The sequence below is a fragment of the Tamandua tetradactyla genome, chromosome 8 (assembly GCF_023851605.1).
Source record: "Tamandua tetradactyla isolate mTamTet1 chromosome 8, mTamTet1.pri, whole genome shotgun sequence".
In the NCBI taxonomy this organism is placed as follows: domain Eukaryota; kingdom Metazoa; phylum Chordata; class Mammalia; order Pilosa; family Myrmecophagidae; genus Tamandua; species Tamandua tetradactyla.
The window spans coordinates 84,617,949-84,639,723 of record NC_135334.1 but is presented as its reverse complement, the minus strand read 5'-3'; the positions used below and the strand labels follow the sequence as shown (position 1 = coordinate 84,639,723).

Below are 21,775 nucleotides of genomic sequence, written 5' to 3'. Positions count from 1 at the left end.
CAAACACAAACATTCTTAACTTATGATCATTCCATTCTGCATATATAATCAGTAATTCACAATATCATCACATAATTGCATATTCATCAGCATGATCATTTCTTAGAACATTTGCATCAATTCAGAAAAAGAAATAAAAAGACAACAGAAAAAAATTCATACATACCATACCCCTTACCCCTCCCTTTCATTGATCACTAGCATTTCAGTCTAAATTTATTTTAACATTTGTTCCCCCTATTGTTTATTTTTATTCCATATGTTTTACTTATTTGTTGAAAAAGCGTGTTCTTAGTATTAATTCCCTTTCCTGTGGGTGTCGACCTATTGTAAATAGGACCTTTTGAAGATATAAAAGAAGAGGCAAGATAAATTGAAATGATAAAGAAAGAAAAAGAAGAGAGAACAAATAAAAAGCATAAAATGAGGGTGGACAACAGTGGCTTAGTAGCAGAGTTCTCACCTGCCATTCCAGAGACCTGGGTTCGATTCCCAGTGCCTGAGATAGTACATATATCAATAATTATAAGTTAAATATGTTAAATGATCCATTTAAAAGACAAAAGTTGTCACACAGTTTAAAAATGTCAGCTATTGCTTTTTAGGAAATGTAGAGAAAGGTTGAAGTAAAATAGGGAAAACAAATGTACCAGCCAATGACAACAACAAAGCTTGTGTGGTTATATTAACATCAGATAAAATAGACTTTAAGGGGGAAAAAAGTTAATAGATGATACCACTGTCTGAAACAGGAATTTAAGGACAAACTAGAAATGAAGTTGAAAAGAGCATAGCAGTATGTTTCCAAATAATATGTTCAGTGAGTGTTACACTGATTTGATAAATAGAGACAAATAAAACTGAATATTTGAGAAAACACAGGTTTTATGAAGTTTATAGTTCAACAAAGTATTTCTCTTTAGAAGTTCAGATATGTTGGCTTTTTCTTTCCATGTCACCCCAAGTTTATATTCTGTTTGTTGGCAACATAGATAAAATTACATGCATTTTGTAAGCCTTTGTTTTTGTGTTCTCAGGAATTCAAAATGTCCTCAGCCTTTTTTGTGCAGTCCTCACAGAAAATAAGGTTCTCTTCCATTCTACAAGTTTCCAGAGACTTAGTGATGCTTGTAGAGCCCTGGAATCTTTAATGTTTCCACTTAAATATAGGTGAGGTTTTATTACCTGATACTTCTATTTGTTTTCAAATTATGCATTACTTATTGATGATGAGTTAAAAGGTCATAGCATAGTGGTTTGACCCACAGGCACGTTTCACAGACTTATGCTGTTAACAAGATTCATGATTCTGATAGAAATCTAGCATAGAATTTGGGAATTTTCCGAGTGGCCTATTCTTCAGTGTTGATGAATTTAATGAAAAACATTTAATTTGAGTAGTATTATCAACAAAATTTAATTCCTTTTGAATACAGTTGTTGTTGACAGTCTTAAGTTAGTCAGAGTTGACTTGTTTGATATTAAGGGATTATTATTAGGTGTGATAATGGTATTATGGTTATGTTAAAAAAGAGTCCTTGTCTTTTTTAGATACCTACTAAAATATTTAGTATAAATGATATCAGGTATAGGATTTGCTTCAAATTAATACAGTAGGGAAGAGAACAAAAATGGGTGGGAATATATTATGGTTATGCATTATTCATTATCAAAACTGGATTGGCTGCATGGGGCTTCTTTATGCTTTTTCTTTATACATTTTTTTGATATGTTAAAAATGTTCCATAATAAAAAGCATTTTAAAAATCTACACATTGGTGCTTGATAAATGTTATAAGTAAAGTATTGAATTCTAATATACTGTTTAGTCAATTTGATAATCCTAATGTCTAGGAAACTTAAGTTCATACAAACTAGAAAAAGTTATTTTAGACTATATTAATTTATTAAATATTTTTTAAACTGTGTATTTCTTAAATTTTTAGATGAGGCTTTGGCCTTAATTTTTTTTACTTTATTCTTATTGAAAGCATTAAGAATAGAATTTGGCTGGTTGTTATATATAGACAAATCATTGTCCAGTATTGGGAGAAAAGACACATCAGAAAGTAAGTGTTACTGTCTAACATCAGATTTCTTTGTAAGAGAAAATGTTTTTAAACAAAATTAATATAGCTCAAGAGACTTTGCTTGCCTAGGTGGGATAAGGATGAAAAGCTGGTTGGGATTACATTTACTTTATATCTGATCATATCTCTCATGTTAAGATATATTTTTAGCTTTCCTTTAAAAAAACTTAATATTAACAACTATGACAATATTACTTATAATTTTTAAACGTGAACAGCCTAAAACTCATATAGAATAAAAATGAAAAAAAAAAGTTTATGTTATGGAAAAACAAATATATATATATTTATTTGATACATATTTTTATTATTTCAGTTATCCTTATATCCCCATTCTTCCGGCTCAGCTACTGGAAGTTCTAAGTTCCCCAACGCCTTTCATTATTGGAGTACATTCTATCTTTAAAACTGATATTCATGAACTTGTAAGTATTTATCTTTAAAATTGCTTGTTATTGAAGCCAAAGTTCTACAATATTTCTTTGAGAGCTATAACATTTCAGCTAATTGCTAGTTTCATATCTGTTATATTACCTATAGAAAAGGTTGTTAACTGTAAGAAAAGCATCATTGAAAAGTCTACAAATATTAATTTTGTCTTAAAGCAAGTATGAAAGATATAAAAGATGAACTCATTAATATTTCTAAATGCTTCCTTTGGCATATTAAGTTAATAATTTTGTAGTCCTCATCCTATATATAAGAAAGGAAGATAAAATAATCTATTAGTGTTCCATTTATGCTTAATTCATTTATATTTTGAAATGAGGCCTGTAATAATACTGAATGGCTGATAACTAACAAAGCAAAAACCATCTGAGAAAAATGAGTAAGATTCGTTTTGCGTAATTCCAAAAGGCTTAAATGAAATCAGTGCGTATTTAGAGAGTAACAGATTTTTGCTAGTAAAGAATTTTCAACTGTTGGAGTTGCCCAAGTTTCAGTATGTGAAACATGAACTCCCAAACTTTTAAATAGTGTGGAAAGAACATATTACATGATACTTTCCAGGTAGTGTAAGATTTCTTTACTGAGAGATTGAGCATCTGTGATCTGCAGGTCCTTGAGATTTGGTGGGGAGAAGGGTGCAGTGCATGGGCTGAAAATCATACCCAGGTCTCCCGTACGGCAGGCGAGCATTCTGCTACTGAATCACCTGAGCACCAGTTATACTTTTAAATGCCAAAAAAGAGGTACTATCTATTTTTTTGCACAGAAGTTACAGTTGCAATCAGATCAGAGGTGCCATTTAAACTAACAAAAGACTTCAACATTTTGTTTATAAACAGGACCCTGATTCATATATTAATCATTCCTCCTAAACTGATATGCTGGTATCTGGTTCCTATTTAATTTTGATATTGCCATATAAAGATATGAATAAATCAATAAACATGTTCAGTAAAACCTAATTAATGCAAGCGTACATCGGCGATATTGTGGGTTCAGTTCCAGACCACCAAAATAAAGCAAATTTTGCAGTAAAGCAAATCACACAAAATTTTTTTGCTTTGCCAATGCATATAAAAATTATGTTTACGCTGTACTGTAGTCTATTAAGTGGTAGCACTATGCCTATAAAAAACAATGTCCATATCTTAATTAGAATGTGAAAAGGAAACATGAAGGGAGCACATGCTGTTATAAAAATGACCCCAGTAGACTTGCTTAATGCAGGTTTGCCACAAACCTTGGATTTGTAAAAAATCTCAGAATCTGCAAAGCATAGTAAAAGCAAAGTGCAATAAAATGAGGTATGCCTGTACTAATAAGAAACATTTCCATCTAGTTTATAGCTATTTTTATTACCACTAATGATAAATAGTCACTGGAGTTAGGACAAACCAAATGTTGAAAAAAGTAAATTGATTAATTTTTTAATGAATGAATTAGAAGGAATTGTTATCAGTGTAACAACTTTAAGAATCAAAGAGTACCCTTTTGATTTATATGAATTTCTTTGCTTATTAACTCTTATAATGATTATTATGTTATTTGGAATATGACTAAACTGCTATAATAAAACATCCAAAGCAAAATGGCCTAAACAAAATAGAATTTTATTTAACACTTATGCTGCAGTCCGTAGAAGTGTTCCATTATGCCAGACCATATTACTCTATGAAGTCATTCCAGGTTTAAGCCTTCTTCCTTCTAGTTTCTCCATCCCCTTGGGCATTATCATCATCCGTACGCTTCTGTCTGGTTCGCTTCCAGTTCATAATTTCAACCAATGGAAAGGGGAAAGAGAGACTAGAGGAGTCTTCCATATTCTCTGTCCGGAAGGCCTAGAAGTACTGGCATCACTTCTCACATTCCATTGGCAGAAACTTAGTCATGTGGTAACATCTAACTTTGATGAGGCTGGGAAAGATAGAGTCACTGGGAAGCCACACTCAGCAATAATTTTGTTACCACAGACAGTCAGGAGATTCTTCCACATATGGTTCTTCTCATTTTGATTTCGTGAAGGCCAAATTAGTTTGCTTAACAACCAGTATATCTTTATTATTAATTATAGATTTTTTTTTTATGTTTTTCAGTTAGATGTAATCATAGCAGATTTGGATGGAGGCACTATTAAAATTCCTGAATGTATTCACCTCTCTTCCCTACCTGAGCCACTTCTACATCAGACTCAAGCAGCTCTTTCTTTGGTATGACTTGTTTTGTTTTGTTTTATTTTGTTTTTAATAATAGTTTTCTCTTAATTTAAGTCTGAAACTAAGATAGTGGGAATTAAAAATCATTGTCAATATAATTATTTAATTAGAGTTCATCTTCTTGAAACTTGAGCAGATGAACAAAGTAGTTAGGATAAAATCTCTGTTTACCAGGTAGCTATCCAAAGAATATTCTTTTGAGTTCTAATTGAATATTTGCTCTACGTTCATTTCTTCATCCACCTTATTTACTTAGTATCTACCATGTACCGGGTATTGTGATAGGTATTGGGAAAATAAGATGAAGACTCTACCTCAAAATCCCTGCTTATCCCTTCCATCCCTCATTAGAAACAAGCGTCTGTTCCTCTCCTATCCAACCTCCTTACTGGAGTAAAACTCTTTTGTCCTTCTTCTTGCAGTAGAGTTTTAAAAACTCTTATGGTCTGGGTTTTTCTCATTTGATTTTGTTTTGTAATTATTTTACCTTAGTTGATTTTTACATATATAGTAATTTTATTTTACTAGATAACTTTTTAAGTATTCATATATCCATCATCAGAAAATTGAACCTTAGAAATCCTGCATTCCTTTTCAAGATGGTACTAGAGCTAAGGCCTTCATAACTCTTCTTTAATAGGATGCCAGTCTGAGCTGTTTAAATTGTTTTGTTTATCCTTACTAGGAAATCAGATGTCTAAGATTACAAGGGATTTAATTCTCAGAAAACATTTCAACCTAGTATTAGTGTTTATATTATTATAGTGGCACCTTTCAGGTGAGAACATTTAGAGAAGACTGATTTTTCTTAATGTAATTTGTAATCTGGAATCTGAAGTATGATAGAATAGAGCACTGGGGTAGGACCCAGGAAACCTGAATTCCAGTCTACATTCTACTATTTGCTATTTGTTGAGGAAATTACATCCCACTTCTCAGTCTTCATTCCCTTGTTTAGCTATACTATGAATGTTTTTTCCATAGGATGACTGGGTCACTGTTCCCCAGAGTGAAACATAGAGATGATTTTTGGTGGTATATGTGTAACTTTTAAATTTTTAATAATTATATATTTATTATAATGTTTATTATAATGTTTATTATTAGCCCATAAACCCTGTGATTTCACAGATAATATCCTCTAAGAAAACACTAGATTAAAAAAAGGTGATTTGGTGTAAGTACAGTTTAAAGGAAAACAGAAAGTATATGCAAATAGCAAATGATGAGAAGGTAGTACAAGAGTAAAGACAGGTTTGATGTTTCTAGAATTCTTAATAACTGTGGTTACTTAAAAACAGTATTAATAAATTGTTCAGTGATTAAGTATCAAAATTAACAAAGTGTAAGGTTTTAGTTCATAAGTCAGAGGCTTCTGGTAGGTATCCTGCTATACACTGGTGTGCTTAACCTGCAATACCTATATCACCAAATTTTGGTCAATTAGTAAAATTTGTTTTTGGTTGAAATGAGTATAGCCCCCCCCAAAGAAAAAAATAGAAAAAAAATGAGTATACTTATTGTTTCAGTTGTCAAACACAATGGTGGATTATGTGCTACATATGTAGTACTGTGAATAAGAGATACAAGTATAGTATATTGTTAAACTGGAACCAAAAAGTGATCACCTTTGATGGAACATGTGGGAGCTTTGACACACAAGTGTGTGAGCTTGGTTTGCTTGGTAAATAATTATAATCAAATGTCAAACAGTATTTTAACTGTGTATTAAGTATGGATAATTTTATAGACACCAAGATATTACTATATGGTAAGGTTATAAATATTGCTTATCTTTTAGTGTTGACTTGAGTCTTTTGGTCTATTAAGTTTACCACCAAAAGCCTGAGTATTTGAAAATGATCCTTCCAGGACAGAATTGTCTATATATTGATGCAGTTTCATCTTTTTCTCTGTGTAAATCCAGTGTAGATGATTCTTTCCCACATGCTTCCCGACTTGCCTTACTTCAAAACCTGACTCAAATGTTGCCTTCTTTCTTTAGCCTCCCCTAAATTGAGTTAATTATATTTTATATTTCATATTGCATCGATCATATTGTATTATACTTTTCCTCCTCTGGATGGTGAGGTTCATATGTTTATTCTTTTTCCAGCATTTCAGTTAATTAATCAATTAATAATTTTAATTACTCTACAAAGCATAAAAACCAGTCCTCTTTTTAAAAAATTCAACTGTATGAATAGATAGGTTTGCTCCACACCATTCCCTTCCCAGATATAACTACTGTTTTATAGTTTAATGTATATTCTTTCCGAACTTTTATATTTTCATATATAAATGCCAATGCATGTACATATATAGTCAGAATTTGTTTTGTTTTCAAATAAGAGAGACTATAACTATGTTAATTTTTCTAAAGCATGTTTTTCTTTCCAAATATTTTACTTGGAGATCTTTCCACGATAGTATATACAGAGCTACCTCTGCTAACTGCATTTGATTTCATAGAGGAGATATATCACAATTCATATACTGACACTCTTCGTTTTAGTACCCTAAGTGAATTAAAGAACAGATTTTATTGATATTAAGATATTTTACATAATAAAACCTCTTTGCCTTAGATTTTGCACCCAGATTTGGAAGTAGCCGATCATGCTTTTCCCCCTCCACGAACAGCTTTATCACACTCAAAAATGCTGGTAAGAAGTTTAATATTTAAATTTAATGCTTTTTAAGACAGCTGCACTTTATTTGTAGAGCTTTTAAAGAAGCTGAGTGAAGTGAGAATTAAATAATTAAAAGTCATAAAAAGGTGAATGTATAACAACATGTCCGTTTTTTATTTTACGCAGTGTATTTCTTAGAGACAAACTTTGTGGTCAAAAAGGAGCCTTGTAGGGCCAGCAACCATGGCTCAGTGGCAGAGTTCTCGCCTGCCATGCCAAAAACCCAGGTCTGGTTCCCAGTGCCTGCCCATGTGAAAAAAAAAAAAAGGATCCTCATAGAGGTGGAAACCTTTGACAAGTTACCTAAACATCCTTGATCTTCATTTCCTCATCAGTTAAATAAAGGATTGATTAAATTTTTAAATTTCCCTACAGTTTTAAAGCTGATTCTAGTAAAATCTGGATTATTAAAACAGATTCTCATCAAAATATTATTATAACACTAGATTTTTACAAGTTGGATAGACTTTGAAAGAACATCATAGCTTTTAAAATCCAATCCTTTAGTGGTTTTTTTTTATCTTTTGTATTTTGACTGTAATTCTTACTGTAGATATAAAAAAAAAATCAAAGGAATTGGAAAATATACTCTTCTCTAATATGGTAAAGAGAAAAACTCCACAGAGTCTTATGTTTTCCTGGAAAGGAAAATTGGATGTGCTGGAGGCAAGTTTTGTTTGGTTCAATATAAAGAAGAACCATTTAACAACCTCAGCTGACCAACAATGGGATCGAGTAGAGGCCCTTCACTCAGGACTGCCACAGATGAGATTTATATATAGGAAGCACACCCAGTTTTATTCGATAATTACTCAAGTTCTTTCCAACTTTATGATTTGAGGATATTTGATTTGTTTTTTAAGAAATTAAACTACCTAACATTTTTTCTTTTACTTTCAGGATAAAGAAGTACGAGCAGTTTTCCTTAGATTATTTGCACAACTTTTCCAAGGATATAGATCATGCCTACAACTTATAAGAATTCATACAGAACCAGTAATACATTTTCACAAGGTAAGATACAATACCACATTGTATTTGTTCGAAAAGTCAGTTCTAATTTAATAAAATTATTTTGTTGTCTTTTTTCTAGCTATGTATTTTGACCTTAACTCATCAAATGTGATTACTCGATATCTCTTCTTTGTATGGTTAGATGATAATTCTTTTTTTTTTTTTTTACATGGGCAGGCACCGGGAATCGAACCCGGGTCCTCGGGCATGGCAGGCAAGCACTCTTACCTGCTGAGCCACCGTGGCCCGCCCTAGATGATAATTATTAATACTGCTATGGAATTGACACATTTTCTTTAAAATTTGTTGGTTTTAAATTGGCTCTTTTTTTAAAGTTGATTGTTAATTTCTAATTTTTCCTCCTGCCTTATGAACAGATTCATTTTTATTCTTTCTAATATATATATAATGTCAGATATTTGAACAAAAAACCCTTTCCAGAGAAATGTGTTTTATAACAATTTATATGTATCTAAGCATGAAGGCATTTATATAGGCATTGATTTTTCTATTATGGTTTTTATTTGACCATTTTTACATTGCTAAGTAAATAATCTTTCATTTCGTATTTTCTTTCTTCACAGACGGCTTTCTTGGGGCAGCGTGGTTTGGTGGAGAATGATTTCCTCGCTAAAGTACTCAATGGAATGGCATTTGCAGGTTTTGTTTCAGAAAGAGGTCCTCCTTATAGATCCTGTGATCTCTTTGATGAGGTATTGTTTTTATAAAATGATTGTCTTACTTAGAGACAGAAATGGCTAGAAGTTAAAAAGTTGAAAAGTATTTTGAAATAGTTAATCAAAATCATAAATATAAATTAAATATCGAACAATGCAAATATTACTATTATGCTTATCAGAGCTTAGCATTTCTAATATGGATTAGAAAATTTAGAATGATTTAAAATTATAGACTGTCTTAGATATATGTAAAAATCTTGAACTGAATTTTTAAGTAGTTGACTAAAATGTTCTTAAAATTCTTGCATTGATTTTATGGTATAAATAAAATAAAATGGTTATTTTTAAAGGCAATAATTCAGTGATTCTTACATCAGTCAAAGGGAAAAAAATCTAAGTTTGATGTATAGATATGTGACTTCAAACTGCAATTATATTTAGTCTATCAGTATCTTAACAGCCATTGTTTAGTTTATTGGCATTCTTACTTACCAGTAATAAACATTTTTCTAGCTCCTGTATGAGGTATTAAATATATGGAAGATTTATTTTGTCTCTTTTCAAGGAACCGGCCATTTTATAAAAATGGTATAGAACATATGTGACTCAAAATAAAGATGTGTTATTGTTTATTTCTTTTTTTAAAGATATCTCTCTGTATCATTTAACTCTTTGTTCAAGCAACTAATACTGGTGGATCGAACAATGAATACTATTCCCTTTTCAATTTCTGAAAGATTGTATCAGAACCAATAAATCTGCAAGTTCCTTGAAGTTATGAAAACACTTCTAGCACCCAAAGTCATAGAGATTAGTAGTAGTGCTCATATTTTGTGCTGATGGTTTTATTTTGTACAGAAGAGATGGGGAGGTCTTAAAGACCCTTGATTGAGGAAAAAACTTTTCTTCCCTCTATAAAGATAATTATTCATAGGTAAGAATTTTAAAAAGAGGCCCATGTTTTCATTCTGAGTATGGAGACCTGCACCAAACAAACACTTTACTTAATAATAGCACAAAGTGTATGAAGATTTAGAAGAGTTTTCCCTGAAGTGGGCAATTCTTTCTAATCAGTAATCTCTTATTGATCATTGATTATCTAGTACTAACATATACATCAGCCTTTAGATCCTGAACTAAGTAGTTGATATATAATGTTTATAGGGTTAACTTTGATTCTCTCCAAGGTCCTTTGTAACTCCTGTGGTTTGTTATTCTCTGAAGTATTCTGAATAATAACATTGGTTTATTTACTGTCTTTCTTTTCAATCCAAATTTCCCTTAATAAATTCCAGTTACTAAAACAACTGAAAAAAATCAGATTAAATATTTGCAGGAACCTCGCTTGCCACAGCCTCTATTTTTGCATGTTCTTCCCCTACCTGCACTACCTTCTCTGCAGTTCTCAGCCTAACCGTGACCTCTGTTCTTCATAGTCTCCTCTTAAGTCACTGCTTCCAAATTTTTCCAGAATAGATAACCCTTTTTACTTTATGTCTCTAACTTTATGTGATAAAGTTTTTTATTATGTATGTCTTTATCACATTTATATATATTTATATACATTTTCACATATATACATATACATATATGTGTACGTATACATCCTCTAGATTGGAAACAAAGCAAGGCACTCTATCTAGAATTCCTACTTAATGTCCATACAATTCTATGATTTGCCTATAGTGGTGATTTTTTGGTATCTTATTGATGTTGATTGAAAACCAGTCCATACATAAACATTAGCCAAGGGCCAAAGAGGAAAGAGGCAACAGACCTAAGTAATTTCTCCTACCGTCTTTGGCTATTTAATTGGTTTGCATGGAAATATGCTTTTGTAGGAAAATGGAATTTGCTTCTAAGAAAGGAAACTTAATTTTCACTTAGCCTAGGGCAGCCCACTACCTGAAGGGCTGGTGGGACATTAAGAAGTAGAGTATGTTGTATGCTGTCTTGTTCTCCACACTCCTGTCAAATAGATCTATTAGAAAGAAATGTTTACTTTTGTTTGATATCTTTCTGAATCCTGGCCTAGAATAAAGGATAGTCACAATTTTGTATGTGTATCTGCTCTAGTGAATAGATTAGTTCCTAAAAGAAAAAAATCCTGTATTATAACTTTTTTTTAATTATCTACCTATTCCTCCTACCCCACCACACTATTGTTTTCTTATTAACACTCTTTTTGCCACCTGAGTATAAAAACTTAAACTCACACAGTTCTAGTACACTCACACAGTTCTAGTAAATTAGTTAATAGAAAGATGGAGTCGAATTTGTATAATTTGAGAACAAGAAGGAACCTAAAGGTCATCTGGTTCTTCCATCTTATTTTAAAAGTGAAGAAACAGAAACTCAAAAGTTGAAGTGACTTGTCCCAAATCATACTGTCAGCACAGTCAAACAGAGCCACCTGCACTATACTCAACATAGTACATGTTCGGTTCATCTTTTATGAGTTAGTAAAAATATTTGGAGACTTTCTATTTTCCCAAAATTCTCTGTGAGAGCTCTAATGAATGAAAGCCTTTCAGAGCCCCAGAAATTATTTTCCCCAAGAAAAAAATTCTGCCCTAAATCATCAGAGAGAGACCACCAGATCATCCAAGGACTTGAATAAACCTAACCCCAGAAAAGAGGTTGCGCCCCAAGGTCAAAATCTTTTGTTTTAATAAATATGTTTTGAATGCTTTTTGGTTTACACATTGCATGAAATGATTACATGGCTTTCTAACTCAGCATAATTTGGAGTTGATGTTTTACTGTTTGCTTCTTTTCCCAAGTTGGTAGCCTTTGAAGTAGAGAGAATTAAAGTTGAAGAAAATAACGCATTGAAGATGTTAAAGCATGTCAGAGAACTTGCTGAGCAACTATTCAAAAATGTAAGTATGTGCATTCATTTAGAGAGTTATTAATTTAAAAAATATAAACTTTTGTCTGCAAAACTTCTGAAAAGTTTCTTCTTTCTAGGAATAACCTGTTTTGCTCTGACTTAAAACCTTTGGGACTATGAATTACAAGATATTATAGTTGATACTCTACATGGAATTAGACCACATATTTCAGAGTAATTTTCCTATCAATCGTTGCATTATGAAAACATTTTATTCATAATTTTCTAGTGTTTCAGGTTGTGAATGCTGCCAAAAAGCAATATAACACAAATGGATTGGCTTTTCTAAAGGGGATTTATTAAGTTACAAATTGCAATTCTAAGGCTATGAAAATGTCCAAATTAAGGCACCAACAAGAGGGTACCTTCACTCAAGAAAGACTGATCATGTCTGGGGTTTCTCTGTCACATTGAAAGGCATGTGGTGACATCTGTTGTCATTCTCTCCTGGCTTTTGGTTTCAAACAGCTCTCTCAGCTCCTGTGGGCCTTCTGATGTTTCCTGGGCAGTTTCCTTCTGCATCTCCAAAGGTCTGTGTCCAGGCATCAGCTCTCTTTATCAGCTCTTTTAGGGACTGATAAAGTCCTAAAAAACCTAATGGGGTAGGGGGCCATATTTCCATGGAAATCATCTAATCCAAAGATCACACCCACATTTGTCACATTCACATGTCTTTGGAACCAACCTAATCAAAAGATCCTGCCCAAACAATAAATCTGCCCCCACAAGATTGGATTAGGATTAAAGGGACATGTCTTTTTTTAGGGTACATAATAATTTCAAACCAGCACATCTAGTTTGCCGTTTGTCCTCATTATGAATTGCAGCTGGGTCTGTCTTCTTAAAAGCATACTGAGCATTTTTAAGACATAAAGGTTGGGCTCACTTGAGACCAGAACCATCCAAAACAGAATTGACCAATGTACTCTGTTTTGCCTTGGCTCAATAACTGTCAGCTGGGTCAGGAAAATGATTGAAATTGCATTGTTCTAGACGGAGAGTGAAAAGATTAAAGGTTTTATCAAGCAAGTTGGTAACTGACTGTAGAAATTCATGTGTGGAAGTCTGCCTTGGATAGAGGAAATAGAATACATTAAAAGGTTTGAGATGTAGTAAAGTGTGAAATAATCATTTGAATATCAGGAAAGAAAAGAGGCTTAAGATTACAGGGAGAGTATGTATGTGCAAAAAAAATGGATTTCATTTAATGAGCATTGCTCATTCCTCCTGCTTTTGAAGCTGTTACAGAGTCGAGTCCTTTACCTAAGATTGTAGGTCTGGAGTGATGCAAATGTTCTAAAAATTATCATGGTGATGAATACACAAGTATGTGATAATATTGTGAGCCATTGATTTTATACTTTGGATGGACTGTCCTTATCTATGTGAAGATATCTCAATAAAAATATTTTTAAAATATTTATCTCTAAACTATAAATATGTGTGCTCAATATAATAAATGTGTTTGTTGATTAGTATGCTGTGGTAGTTAGATTCATGTGTCAACTTGATCAGGTGAAGGTGCCTAGTTCTGTTGCTGTGGACCTGAGCCAATGGCATGTGAACCTCATCTGTTGCTGATTACATGTGCAGTCGGCTAGGAGGCATACCTGCTGCAGTGAATGATGTTTTATTTAATTGGCTGGTGCTTAAATGAGAGAGTTCAATATAGCACAGAAAAAGCAGCTCAGCATACCTCATCTCAGCACTTGCAGCTCAGCCCAGGCCTTTGTAGATGCAGAAAGGAATCACTCCAGGGAAAGTTGTTGGAACCCAGAGGCCTGGAGAGAAGGCCAGCAGAGATCACCCTGTGCCTTCCCACATAAGAAAGAACCTCAGTTGAAAATTAGCTGCCTTTCCTCTGAAGAATAGTATGTGAACTAAATAGATCCCCTTTTACTGAAAGCCATCCCTGGTGTGTTACATTTGGGCAGCTAACAAACTAGAACATATCCTGAAACACAAAGAAAAAAAATTTTAGAAGAAAAGTGTGTTCTGTGCTGGTCTTTGTCTCTTATGCTGGCTGTGTATAACTGGCTTATTTTTTTATTGGAAAAATGGCTATATTTCCAATATTCAGTTTTATACTTTGTTCTTTATAAAGCACTTTAATGTATTTTCTCACTTGAACTTAGAAATTAGAAACGATTCTGTGAGACGGGGTAGAGGTTCATATGTGAGAAAACTGAATATTAGAAAGTTTTTCCTGCCCACTAGTAGGAACTTTTTGGTGAATTTCAAAGAATAGCAAAGCTTTACACTGGGACTAATCCCTTTAATAACTGGCTGTTTATTTCTTTGGTCTTTACATGACTATTCCAGAACTACATAGTAAAATTTTATAGCTAGTAGGTGACCAGAGCTGGGTTTCTGACACAAGTTTCTCTCTATTATAATGCAAAATATTCAGTGAATGCAGGGGCCTATGCCAAGTACTTTGAAGCAAAGATCAAGTAAACAGTTCTTTTCCTGCCATCCTAGAACTTAAATTTTATGAAGCACAGCTCAGAGTAAACCAACACAGAACTGACAACAGCAGTAGAAAATTATAGTAATTATGTATTCTAAAATTGAGTGTAAAACACAAACATCCCCTATCCTTTAAAAATGACATTTTTAAAGATCGTAATGAGGTTTGTATTCCTAGGAAAGAGAAGGAAGTAGTCCTTCAAGTGTACGCTGCATTTCTTGAGCCGTTCTTGGACTGTTTTATTCCTTCTACAACCTGCTTCTGTTCCATTTGATTCAATCAATTACATTCATTCAGTATGTTTTTATTAAGCATTAACAAGTGCCAAGTATTTTCTAGGTCCGTGATTCTGCTTGATATCATTGAGAAGAAGGAATAGATATGTGACCTATAAGAATTAGAATACTCCAATGGATTGGATTCTCAGCCAATTCTAAAGTCTATGATGGTCCTAACATTCCTGAAGTAAATACTTTGTCAAGTTAAAGAGTAGGATATGATGTTGAAGTTACTTTCTTGAGTCATGGAGGAAGTCATGGATAGGGGTTAGAGATGGTAACAATGCAAGGAAAATAATCCAGATGGCTCTATGTATAACTAGCCAGTTATTTTATCACATTTCTAAAATTGCCTTTTGGAAATCAAGAACTGTGTAATTTGACTGTTTTCCTTATTATTGGGTTATAATTGAGACCTGATGATTCCATTCCGATGTCTGTAAATATTTTATTTATTACACTGAAGCCTGGTATGTGTATCTAGCCTGTCTTCTTCATTTATCTTCGTAGTATCTCAAAAACTTAATTTTCCAGTCTCTCCTCTCCCCTACTTTATATAGCTTTATGATGATGTTTCAGGAATGTGAGTAAATTGTAACTAGTTTTAACAGCTCTTAACCTTGTGGAGTCTCCTAAATACTTGAGAAAAGGACTTGGTAACTGTGGTGGAGGGGGGAAATAGGAAGATGGATGAAGAAGGTAAAAAAGACTAAATCTATTAGAAACAAATTATGTAAGTATTGGCAGGGTTTATACCATGAAGATTATTGGCAGCATATCTCTATAGTTACTCTTTCTATTCCCAATAAATAATTATGAGGTCTGCCCTCTTGGGCTTTCAGAGAGCACATTTAGCTGCTTATCTACTCTATTTCTATGATTCTTGATATAAACTTACAAAGGATCACCAACTGTACACAAAATAAAAACATTAAGATAGGCCAAGACAAGAACTTTATAAAACCTCTATTCCAGGTATTCAAGAAATTAGCTGTTTTACTTAACGTAGTTTTATTTGTTTGTCTCTGCAATACAACACAACTATTTGCCAGACTGTAATTTGTCTGACAGTTTCCCTAAAAGTAAAAAGAAAAAATCACAGGATCGGGACATTCTTTTAATACAAGGTTTCTAATTTTGCTTTATGGGCGTTTCATTGCCCTACATTGAACCAAAGAGATGTTGAAATCCTAATGAAAGAACAAAGCTCAAATACAAAAATAGTCATCTTAAGCAAGAGCTACACTCTTTACATTTCTGCAGACATCTAATTTCACTACTAGGAAAATTTAACACAGACTAATGATATCTGTACTTTTGCCAACTGTGAATAAAGCTAAAAAAATTTTGTTATAAAAAGAAAGCAAAGTATTCTAATCCCCTTTAGTCTTAAAAAGTGAAAACATAAACAGTTTATTTAGATGATGTATTAGTTTAAGCTGCCAGAATGTGATATACTAGAACTAGAATGGCTTTTATAAAGAGGAATTTAATAAGTTACAAGTTTACAGTTCTAAGGAAGTGAGTATCCAAATTAGGGTACCAAAGGTTGGTGAAAACCCACACTGAAGAAAGGCTGATGGGTCAAGAAACTCCTCTGTCAACTGGAAAGTTATATGGCTGGCACCTGCTGGTCCTTTGCTCCTGGGCTCCATTGCTTCAGTCTCTGTCTATGTGAAGGTTCCTCACTTCCCTTTTCTGGGGATGGCTTTCATCTCTTGGCTTCCCTTGGCTTTTGCCAGGTTCTGGCTTGCTTAACACCTCATGGCAACTCTGCTGGATATTAAGCATCTCCAAACATCTGTGTCTCTGTTCTGTGAAGTAACTGTTCTTCAGGCATCCACATCTGCACTCTCTGTCAGCTTTGAGGCTTCGTTTCTTTCAGCTCTGACTCTTTCCAAAGAGTTTCCTCTTTTAAAGGATTCTAGTAAACTAATCAAGACCCACCTGGAATAGGTGAAATCACATCTCCAGCTAATCAAAAGTCACACTTACAGTTGAGTGCACGTATCTCCATGGAGATAATCTAATCAAAGGGTTCCAACCTGCAGTGTTCAGTCTGGATTAAAAGAAAGGTTGCTCCCACATAATTGGATCAGGATTAAAACATGGCTTTTCTAGGGTACATAATACTTTCAAACTGGAGCAGATAATTATGATGAAATGAGGCCTCTAATTCAAAGCATAAACTCTACCACCATAATAAAGATACAAAACATTTCCATCACCCCAAAAAGTATTTTAATGCCCCTTTGTATTCATGTACTTCCACAATCTCAAACTCTTGGCACTCATGATCTGTTTTCTATCCCTACAGTTTTTACTTTTACTTAATGTCAGTATGTAGTTTTTTTAGTCTGGCTTCTTTTACTTACCCTGATGCATTTGAAATTAGTCCATTTTGTTTCATCTATTAGTTATTTATTCCTTTTAATGCTGAGTAGCATTCCATGATATGCATGTACCAAAGTTAATGAGTTGACCAGCTGAAGGACTATTTTAGCAGTTAGTAACGTTCTGAATGTTTGCATACAGGTTTTGTATGAACATATGTTTTCATCTCTCATGGGTAAATACCTAGGGACAGGAAGCTGGGACATATAATATTTAAGTGTTTAACTTTATAAGACAATGCCAAACTGTTTACCAAAGTGGCTATACCGTTCTCACCAGCAATATAACAGAATTCCAGTTATTCTACATCCTCACCAACACTTGATCATCAGTGGTTTTTTTTTTTTTTTAGCCATTCTAATGGGTATGTAGTGGTATCTCATTGTACTACTAATTTACATTTCAGCAAATTAGTGAGAGCGTAGGTCTCTTGGCTAGTGACAATATGTTCCCCCAGTGTTTGTGGAAATTATGAATTAACTGCTTTAAAATATGAAATCTCCATTGGAGTCAACAGCTGACTGGTTGAGAATATAACATTGATGGGATAAATTGTCCTCAATTTTTCAAACTAACAGACCTTTCAGTCATCATCCCATACAACTAATGTCTCTTCCTCAATAAAATTACATTTGCTGAACAACTTTGATTTTGATGCACATTTCTCAAATCCAAGCTTTATTTATTTTGACAGTTTTTATTTTGACAGTGTTTGGTGACCTACTCCAGTGATAATAATCGTCTTCTGCTATATTTGAAAGGATTTGTGAAATTTACTCTCACAGCTTTAGGTATAATTGGCACACATTAGTAATTATTAAATACCTGAATTAATATGGAAAACTTGGTGAGTTCTGACAAGATCATAGTGATTTGTCATTCACTGCTGTGACCAATGTGTAGAGTGAATTTTTTCTTTTTTTTAGCAGTGTGGTTCTTGCCTATTTTGAATTTCTAGTGGGATTTGGGGTTTTGTTTTGTTTTGCTTTGCTTTGCTTTGCTTTTATTTGGAATGCATGCTTAGCTTTGTTTTCTGTAAGCCCTAGGCATATTCTCATTTAGCCTGTCCCACACCCCAAAATCCCATGTTTCCAGACCAGATGGTGTGTGTATCTTTTTTGTAAGTCTGAGAAAATCACCATACTTCCCATTATACTCTTAGGAAAATTTGAGAATATTTTCATTTTCTCCTCTTAAAACAGGATTATGAAAGCCATTCCTTGAAAACCATTATCTAAATTAAAAATTCTTTCTAACAGAGTGCATTCTGCCAGCTTTCTTGACAGTCTATTTTGATTGCTTTGGACAAAATTGTTGCCATGTTCACTGGAAGTGTTTTGTTGTCTAAATCCTTAGTTATTACTTTATATTTTCATTTCTGTGGAATCAAAGGTTAAAAAATTGGCTCTGCTTTTTTAGTTGGAAAATAGTGAATTTTTTAGGTTTTAACAGAGGAGATTCAATAAAATTGGGCTGCCATGTTTTTTTTTTATTTTTATTGAGATATCTTCACATGTATAAGGACAATCCATGCAAAGTATACAATCATTGGCTCACAATATTATCACATAGTTGTGTATTCATCACCATGATCATTTTTAGAACATTTGCATCACTCCAGAAAAAGAAATAAAAAGAAAAAGCTCATATATCCCATATCCCATACCCCTTCCTTTCATTGACCACTGGTATTTCCATCTACCCAGATTTTTTTAGCCCCTACCCCCCAACACACCCATTATTTACTTATTTTCTGTCCTTATGTTTGTACTCATCCATCCATACCCTGGATAAAATGAGCATCAGGCACAAGGTTTTCACAATCACATAGTCACATTGTAAAAGCTATATAGTTATATAATCATCTTCAAAAATCAAGGCTACTGGAATACAGTTCAACAGTTTCAGATACTTCCCTCTAGCCACTCTAATACACAATAAACCAGAATGGGATATCTATATAATGCATAGGAATAACTTCCAGGATAACCTCTAGACTCTTGAAACTTCATTTTGTCTCATTTCTCACTTCCCCTTCTTTGATCAAGAAGGCTTTTCTCAATCCCATGATGCCACGTCCCAGCTTATCCTGGGATTCCTGAGCCACATTGCCAGGAAGGTTTACCACCCTGGAGTGATGTCCTACATAGGGGGAAGGCAATGAGTTCGCCTGCCTAGTTGGTTTAGAGAGCAAGGCCCCATCTGTGGGCTGCAGTTTGTAATAAGCTTCATAGCCTTAAAGAGACCAGTCGAAAAGCTTTTGGAGTTACAAGTAAGAGCAGATGTTTCTAAGAAAGCAGAGTACAATGAGCCTTGAACTTCTAGTCAATGCTGCTGTCCTCTCAAAAATTATCATGTGACCAAATTGGTCTTAATTTAGTGATTGTGGTCCTTTATATTTACCATGCTGCCCATTAGAGGGCAGCAGTGTACAAACATGGCAGCCAGGGAATCAAATACTAGATTTTTAGAAGTGAACCTTTTTGAATCTTCTAAATATAAGTAAATATATCTTAATTTACATACTTTAACTTATATGTCTACATTTTGGTGTAGACAGCTATTTATATAACTACAGAAGAACCTCAACTTTGAAATTTTTTACGTGATAAAAAGTTCCCGTTATTCTGAATTGTGTATCAGTGTGGTTTACAGTATTTCAAATGTTTTTCAGAGGAAAAATACTATTAACAAATAAATGAAATATCCTTTAATTAGATATTTTTATTTACACCCTTACTGAGTATTATTTTTAGTATTACTATTACTAGGAAAATAGTGATATGATGTATTGGGAATCTTGGGAGAAAGAGAGGGTTTTTAGATTCAGATTTCTAGCATGCCATAGAAATGCAATGAATAAATATTTTTTAAATATACCCTAGATTTTTGGAAAACAGCTTTCAGATTCATTCCAGTTTTGTATTTGGAATTGTAGTGGGGGTGTTTGAACCACTCTATATGAGACCAGGACTTAAACGGATAAATGGCAAGTTCTAAAAAGAAAATCTTGACTAAATGGTCACAAAGAATAAATGTAGGGATGAAAAGGGAAAGTGGCCAAATAAATTAAAATTATTGTTTTGGTGAGTTCCTTGATGGACATGAATTAAAATATATATATAAGCAAAAAGACATATAAGCAAGAGCAAAAAAAAGTTAAAATTCAAAATGATTAGAAATAAAGGTGAACAAAAAAAAGGAGAGGCTCCCTGTTTGGGAGAAATACGTATAATTGTTCATTTCAATAAGAATGATTTCCAATACAGAGTGGGTTTTCCCATTGCTTTAATTTTACTTACTTTGTTTTATATTGCTATGTTGTATGCATATTTTAAGAATATTTTTATGACATTTTAAGAAAAAGTACAGAGAAAAATATAAGCATTTGTGTGCTCACCACTCAGAGTTGTCAGTTTTTACTGTTTTGTTATATTTACTTTAGATCCTTTTTTTGTTAAATACATTATAGCTGACTTTGAAGAGCCCTATGTAAACCTTCTTGATTTATTGTCTTTCTCTCCCTTCCTAGAGTAACCACTCACCTGAATTTATTATTCCCATGCATTTTTAAAAAATATTTTATTGTGAAATATAAAATATATACAAAAAAGCAGTGAATTTATAGTATATATTTACAAGTAGATATAAACAAATTTCAATATATGGAGTAAGTTCCATTTCTACAATTTCAGGTATTTTCATCCAACTGCTCTAAGATACTGGAGACTAAAAAAGAAATATAAATGATTCAGTAGTCATATTCATTTGTTAAATCTTATCTTCTCTGTTATGACTCCTTTTTCTCCTTTTATCCTTCTCCCACTCTTTAGGACATTTGGGCAATGACCATTCTAATTTTTTCCTATTGAAAAGGGGTGTCAACATTATGGGGTAGGGGAATGCAACTGGTTGATGCTCTTGGACAGACTGGTAACTCTGGGTTTCAGGGCTTATCTGACCTAGGAAAATACCAGCTTATACACATATAGCACAGCATCTCAAAATTTAGAAACAACAATTAACTCAGGAATAAAGGTGACTGCTATAAGAACTTACACTCTAGACCTGAATTTTCTTATAAATATTTTCTAAAATAGACCATACGATGTTTGTCCTTTTGTTTCTGGCTTATTTTGATCAATATGATGTCCTTATGGTTCATTCATCTCATTACATGACTTGACTTTGTTCCTTTCTGTAGCAGCACAATATTCCATCATATATATACACCATACTTTGCCCCTCTGCTTCTTAGTCAATATACCCTTCAGCCACCTCCATCCATTGGGTATTATGCTGGTTTGCAATTGTTATGTACCCCAGAAATGCTATGTTTTCTTCCTAATCCAGTGCTGCTGTAAACATTTGTGTATAATTTTATTGTGTGTACATACATTTTCAATTCTCACCTTCAATATGGTGTAGTTACTTATAAACCTACTAATGAACTACCATTACTGCTATCCATTCCCATACAGTTAAGTTCAATCTCATTAACTAGTCTGTACATATTAGGTAACTGTTCCATCTTCCTTAGCTCTGTCTATCTCTAGGTCTTCTGTATTCTATAGTTTAAGACCCTTAGTTTACATTTTCC

At 33.2% G+C, this 21,775-nt stretch overlaps 1 protein-coding gene across 7 annotated transcripts in view; it reads left to right on the top strand.

The window, feature by feature from the left end:
* The window catches only part of SBF2 (SET binding factor 2), a 685,303-nt gene that overhangs the window by 401,233 nt on the left and 262,295 nt on the right, over window positions 1–21,775 (top strand). For 4 of the 7 annotated variants that reach the window (XM_077113970.1, XM_077113966.1, XM_077113968.1 and 1 more), the window contains 8 exons: window positions 1,038–1,170; window positions 1,992–2,069; window positions 2,407–2,515; window positions 4,634–4,747; window positions 7,342–7,419; window positions 8,347–8,460; window positions 9,045–9,173; window positions 11,924–12,022. In XM_077113970.1, coding sequence (XP_076970085.1) covers window positions 1,038–1,170; window positions 1,992–2,069; window positions 2,407–2,515; window positions 4,634–4,747; window positions 7,342–7,419; window positions 8,347–8,460; window positions 9,045–9,173; window positions 11,924–12,022 — 854 coding nt within the window. The remainder of the gene's footprint in view (window positions 1–1,037; window positions 1,171–1,991; window positions 2,070–2,406; window positions 2,516–4,633; window positions 4,748–7,341; window positions 7,420–8,346; window positions 8,461–9,044; window positions 9,174–11,923; window positions 12,023–21,775) is intronic. The other 3 variants (XM_077113972.1, XM_077113967.1, XM_077113971.1) reach the window with 1 other exon arrangement.